The sequence below is a fragment of the Pseudopodoces humilis genome, chromosome 3 (assembly GCF_049639895.1).
Source record: "Pseudopodoces humilis isolate 2021_Gansu_Grassland_sample_001 chromosome 3, ASM4963989v1, whole genome shotgun sequence".
NCBI classification, from domain to species: domain Eukaryota; kingdom Metazoa; phylum Chordata; class Aves; order Passeriformes; family Paridae; genus Pseudopodoces; species Pseudopodoces humilis.
The window spans coordinates 49049205-49055549 of record NC_142202.1 but is presented as its reverse complement, the minus strand read 5'-3'; the positions used below and the strand labels follow the sequence as shown (position 1 = coordinate 49055549).

Sequence of the window (6345 nt, the reverse complement as noted above, 5' to 3'; positions counted from 1 at the left end):
AAACTGTGTGTGTTAGCCAATAGTAGCTTGCTCTGCCCGCAGACCCTGTAAAACCCTATAAAAGGTGTGCTAAAGATAGAAATAAATGGCATTCACGATTACTTCTGTGAAGACTGGTGAATAAGCTGGCAGTTTCTCAATAAGTAGCCAATACAGACTGGTTACCTGTGGAACAAGACTCAAATCTACAAGTATTTGTCCCAGCATTTATTACAATTTGCATCTGGAGGAAAGGGCTGTCTGTCAGGGATGCTTGAAAACACATTTTAAGCTTGTGGTTTCAAATAAACCTCAGCAGAAATTTAAAACTTAGGTGAATTGTACTCTCTGCCTCTTATGCCATTCTCCTTCTCTCAGTTCTTGATTTTGAGGAGAACATGGTAAACATTTTTAGCTTCTGCTAAAAGCTCACCAATTTTACTTTAAACTCAGTCAAAATGAGATATCCTCCTGAGCAGCCAGCTGTAGCTCTGCACACCTACATGTGAGCCCAACAGCCAGACAGGAGCATTCACACACTCCCTCTGCTTTCTGCACAGGGCTAGGAGAAGAAACACCTAATTTTGTCTTTGAACATACCAGAGGTGCCATATGATCCACACACCTTTGCTGTGCTGTTTTTTGAGATTTCCTATGAAACTGACACAGCACACCAGACAAGACATGGGCTGTTACCATTAAAGTGGCTGGTTCCACTTCTATATAGAAATATTGGTCATGACCCTTTTTTCTATTTGTGAAATTGGGAAACAAAGACACATGACAAAATGGGCTTCTGGAATAGTAATTTTGTCTTTATTTAACAGAGAACTTTTCTCATCTATTTTCTAAACAGGCAGTGTTATTTGAAAAAGTCAAAAATGAAGTCATGATCAAAACCGCACATAGAATAACAAACATTTTTTTTTCAAGATGATTGAAGTACGGGATAAATAAAATATATTATTTTGGATATTCTCCATAAACAGTTCATAGCTAACAGTTTCTCCATTAAGTATTCAGAAAATCAATATTTCTTACTTAAACTGACTGCATCTTTAGAGGAATAAGTTGGCTGGGAAAAAATGAGATTTCACAGAAGAACAGACCTATAGAAACTATGTTTCTTAATGTTTATGCATCCTTAATCCTCTCTTGAACTGAACCTACAGCAAATTGGTTTTATCTGAGTGGGACTGGAAGCTGTTGATGCCACTGCTTAGTTTAGCTGAGTTTAGCTGAGGGACCAAGCAGCAATGGAAAACATTAGGGATCATCCACAAAGCTAACGTTTAGTCTAAGCTCCTGAGAAACCATCCTCTGCAGAGTTGCTCTCTGCTCCTATAGAGGAATGTACTCATTCAGCCCAGAGATAGCCCAGCACTAGATTCAATCAGCTAAACTTAACACACACCCACTGCTTGCACAAGGAGAGGCTTTTGCTGTATTGGTGATATTAGTCTATCTAGAGATAGAGCCCAGAGGCTGTGGTGCCAGTTGTGCACATTGCTTATCACACAATTCCTATAGGTCCTGTCTTACCCCAGTGGTTACTGCTCAGATTGCCTTGGCACCTAAAGGAGCCCCTGTACAGCACTGCATGGACCAGAGGAGCAAAACTCAGCTTCAATTCAGCAAACTCACAGCCTAGGATAATATAACAAATAGTGCTCCTGCCCCCACAACAAAGAAAGGCTGCTACAGCTGGAGCTGTGACCCTCTTCATGCCACACCCCAGCATAACCCCAGTGTCATAAAAGAATATAGCCAAAGCTCATAATATTTAACATTAACTAGACGGACAAAGAGCAAATCTTAGCTCACTGCATTAGACTTTAGCATTTTGTTTTTAAACACTGAGTTGAAGAACTAGTTTCCTTTTGGTCTTTCTCATTAATATCACTTGTCTACAAATTTATTACAAAACACTGCAACAATCTAATGTCCACTTAAAACAACTGAGCAGCTTTGATGATGATCTCCATACTAACCTGAAACTTAGTCCAGTCAATCTTTGTATTTTTTTCTCTATTTCACCTCACATCTTATTTAGTGTCTACACTAAAACCTCAGTTCCTACAGGCAAGTAGTTAAAAGAAAATCTTGCTTCACTTTGCAGAGTTTCTAGGTCTCATAATTGCACCAAAAGGCTTGAAAACAGGAATCATGTCAGCTTAAAGAAAGCAAATAAAAAACACTCTAAGGCACTTTTAAAACAAAATTCTCATCACTTTTACAAGAAGTTTATCATGTGAAGATAAGAGGTGGGTGCCTGAGTCACAGAAATTTCTAAGTCCTTGGGCTTCAAATGTGAGAATTCCTCTTCAGCTTCCTTTTCCTCTTGTACTTTTCTACTCTTGTATTTGGAATGAGGAACGAAGATGCCCAAATTTCTGGTAGAAATCATCTTCAGCACGATTCAGAGCTTCCTCATCTATGTAGACAGCTGGTCTCCGGGAAGCCAAGAAGTACTGCACTTTCCGCAGGCTCCATCCCATCACGTACTTCAGCCAGCCACTGACAGCAGCTGTGGACCTGCCAACACCAGCATTGCAATGAACATAGACAGTGTGTCCATTCTGCAGCAGCCCGTGCAGGAGGCAGACAGCTTGTGGCAACATCTGTATTCTTCCTAAGGTTAAAAACAAGGCACGTTCATTTGCACTGGACAGTCAGTTCATGGCTGAGATTCTGCCTGTACAGCCTGATGAACTGTGAAATATAATGGCAAACCTGACATATTCCACTTTTTGCTTTCTTTTCTCAAATGACCTTCTAGGCTAACCTGTTTGGTTTTTTCCTTGCAATATAGAATCAGATCACACAAAACTGTAAAATGCTCCAAGTCTCTAAATATACATTCTGATAACATCAGATGTGTGCAGCATATTCATTTTCAAAGGAACTGAGACAAGGCAGCACATTACAGAGAACAGCACAACTTACATAGAGTTAAAGTCAGCAAGCCAAAAATGTTTTTTTAATTTTTTTTTTAATGAGGTTTGTGAAGGTACCCACATACTGCTGATTTCCAAAACATTGTAATGAAGGTCATCAATTCAATAAGTGAGTGGAGAGCAGAAGACCATTTTATTGTACAACTTAAAATTTCATTGTGTACTAAGCATACAGTTAAACAACACAGAATAGCCTTTCTCACTCCTAAAGGGATGAATATACCATATTTTCTGATACTTTTCTTCTGGCTATCCTAGGAACCAGAGCTGCAAACAGCAGAGCCCAGCTTTTCCTCATGGCACATATGAGCACTGACATTAAGCCCTTTCAAATCCCTGTTTTAAGGTCTCCTGCCTTCCCTCATGTCCTATTACTGATACAACAACAGAACAACAGTTACCTACTTGTGGCAGTGGTATTTCACTGTGCTGAAAGCACACTCTTCTGCTGGCAGGCTGCTCACTTCAAAACACACTCACTTTCTAACCTTCTGGTTGGAAACAAGTCTTTGAACTGAGCATTCCAACCAAGGACTTAAAAGTATGAGTAATTGATGTTACAGCTCAGGTGCTATGAGTATTTTCAATTAATTGCAAACTATTATATAAATGTCTCTATGGAGTTTCATCAGACAGATACTACAGTTAAGAAAAAAATGTTTGTTGGGAAGGGAACAGCAGACACACAGCACTGTCTCTCCCTTTTTAATCAGCAAAGGCGGCAAGCTATCCTACTCTGCAAACTTACAGTCTTCCACTTACACAGAATATCTTCATTTTATAGGCTGAACTCAAGCTGAAAGCAAAAATAGTGAAGCAGTTATTGATGTCAGATGACTTTAAACTCAAATACATATAATACTGCCAGACACAAAGTACTTCAGATGGCCTCTCTGCCTACAAAAAAATATGAATAATTTGTTAAAGACAGCACACAAAGAAACTATACTTTTTGTGACTGCTATATTTTCATGCAAAATGTACACAGAGCTCCTGCCCCCCAACTGTCAAGAAAGTGGCAGATTAGTAACTCAGAGTGTTTGTTGCTGTTAATTTACTTCAAGAGTGACATGAGCATTACCTTCAGTGCTCATGTCTGCAGTTGGCAGCCAGACATAGGCAAGACCTTCTTCCTTATACAGTTTCATGAGGATTTCAGGGCTCATGGGTTCTGGGTAGCGGTTGCAGCCCCAGGAATTTTGAACAATGTCAGATTCAGTCTGGAAGTTCATCACAGCTGTAACACCCAGCTCATGTTTCAGCTTGATGGTCACGTGCTCCAGCTGCCGAGGGCAACTTCCCAGCCAGATGTTGGGCAGAATCCTAGCATTGAGAAAACATTGCAGTGGCATTGATTACAGTATCTTAAGGAAACTGCCAAGTTCAGCAGTGTGCCATTTCCAAACCTGCTTGACATCAACACACAAACACTGCTAAGCACAGACTTTTCATGTCAGGCAGTAAGAAACTTCCTGTTTCATTACAACTGATTTTGTTACAGTTGAGCTGGTGATGTCTGATGCTGGGAATCAAGCTCCTAGACTACCACAAAGAGCCAGATGAACTGGAAAAATTTCAGAGCATAATTATAGCACAGGTCTCCAAGGCATCATTCATCACTAAGCTTGCAGTGGAAGTTTACTAATATCAGGGATTAGAATAAGAAAACTCAGAAGATTCATGCAATTTGCACACACACACAAACAAACAAAACCAAACCAAAACAAACCCCTTAAGAATTCACATAATCCAGATCTGCATTACTTTTGTAGTAAGTCAAACATCAAGAAGTCTTTCAACTCTTCAGCTACCACTATAATGAGGGAAGTAGGGAAAAAAACCATTTTGAACTACCCTTTTGCAATGAAACTTAAAAATTAGTAAATAATTTTCTTCTAATTTTTCTCTGATCTCTTGGAATCTAGTGGGAATCAAATACAGAATTACAACACATGTATAGCTTCCCTCAAGGCCTGAAGGACCAGAAATTTTTCAGGAAAACAAGAGGTTTATGTAGGATGGGAAAGTATCAGAAACATGGTTGTATATCTCAATCAAACGTCAAGACTTCTACGGTTTTCCTATTGCTAATTATCATAAAACCATTGTATACTTCAACAGATGTTGACATTATAAACTGAATATTAAGAAACTTGTTTTCAAATGAGGGGTTTCAATATGCACATGCAATTAAATTGATGGTCTCTACAATGGATTATTCAGATGCTCAAATTATTAGTGATCTACTTTAATTTCTTTATGCTTCCATTAACTTCAGTTTTGAATGTGCAATCCACAAACTAAACAAATTATATTAAGGTTTAACAAAAAGCTTTGCAAACCTTATTAACTGCAACAAATGCAAAACCAAATTAACTGCAACTGCAACACTATTAACTGCAAAAAGTTAGAAAACACTATTAAATGCAAATCTACAACAAAAGCAAGATCCTCAAAAATAAAATGTCTGCCATGCATGTCTTATGATCTTTCCTAATTTTAACCTCAGCAACAAATAAGGGAAGTTTTATGCTTTTTCAGGAGCTTATAAACCAATCTTAAATCATCAGGAAGCTATTTCCATTTTACTATCACAGTAATAAGTACCAGCACTTAATTAAGACCTGTAGTTGACTGTAATTATTAAATCCTGCTGTATTAGTACTGCAATATTATCAAGAAGAAAAATTCAGATCCAGGAAGCAGTTATTATTATTGTTTCCAGTTTGTAAGCTGCATCCATGGTGAATTGCATACTAGCCACACAAACACAGCCTATGGCCTTAACAGCCCCAGTTTCAATGGGACAAAACACTTGATCTCAATATATGGTAACCGAGACCAATGTAAACAAATATACTGCATAGCAAATAAACCTTTCAACTATGTGCCAACAGTGAGAGCACTTGAAAAGATTTGACTTAGTTGTTGTTTCACATACATGTTCAAGAATTTCCCCAAATCCAACCTAACCAGCTCCAGCGTTCTCACTGATCAGAGGGATGGGCAAACAACTGCTTCACTGCCCCCCTTCCCATGTGCCAGCCCCACAGCAACTCCCATCCTAACCTGAGCGAGTGACCGCTGTCAGGATTCTGCCACAGGAACCTGCCGAGATGATGAGAGCATTTCAAGGTGGTGAATGTGAGCTACAGTGCCCTAACAGATGCTGACAAATGGCTGGAGATGAGCAATGCCCAGGAAACTCTATTCCCGGAACAGAGAAATGACAGTATCACTAATACCTTGTGACAATATGAGGATATTATTTCAAGAACAAGAACATTAGTACCCTTCCTTCAAAGGCTTTCCTAGAGACTCATACGTATGTAATTGATGCTTTGTGAAACATCTAATGCACTAAATTACACCAATGGGAGAAAAAACCCCCAGTTTTCTAGGATTTGAT

The 6345-nt window shown here is 38.9% G+C and overlaps 1 protein-coding gene across 1 annotated transcript in view; it reads right to left on the bottom strand.

Annotated features, from left to right (window-relative positions):
• Nucleotides 1–773: 773 nt before the first annotated feature.
• Nucleotides 774–6345, bottom strand: part of EPM2A (EPM2A glucan phosphatase, laforin) — a 35554-nt gene continuing 29982 nt past the window's right edge. Inside the window, exons 3-4 of the mRNA XM_005518489.3 lie at nucleotides 4018–4259; nucleotides 774–2611 (exon numbers count right to left, since the gene is read on the bottom strand). Of these exons, the coding sequence (XP_005518546.1) occupies nucleotides 2331–2611; nucleotides 4018–4259 (523 nt within the window). The 3' untranslated portion in view covers nucleotides 774–2330. The remainder of the gene's footprint in view (nucleotides 2612–4017; nucleotides 4260–6345) is intronic.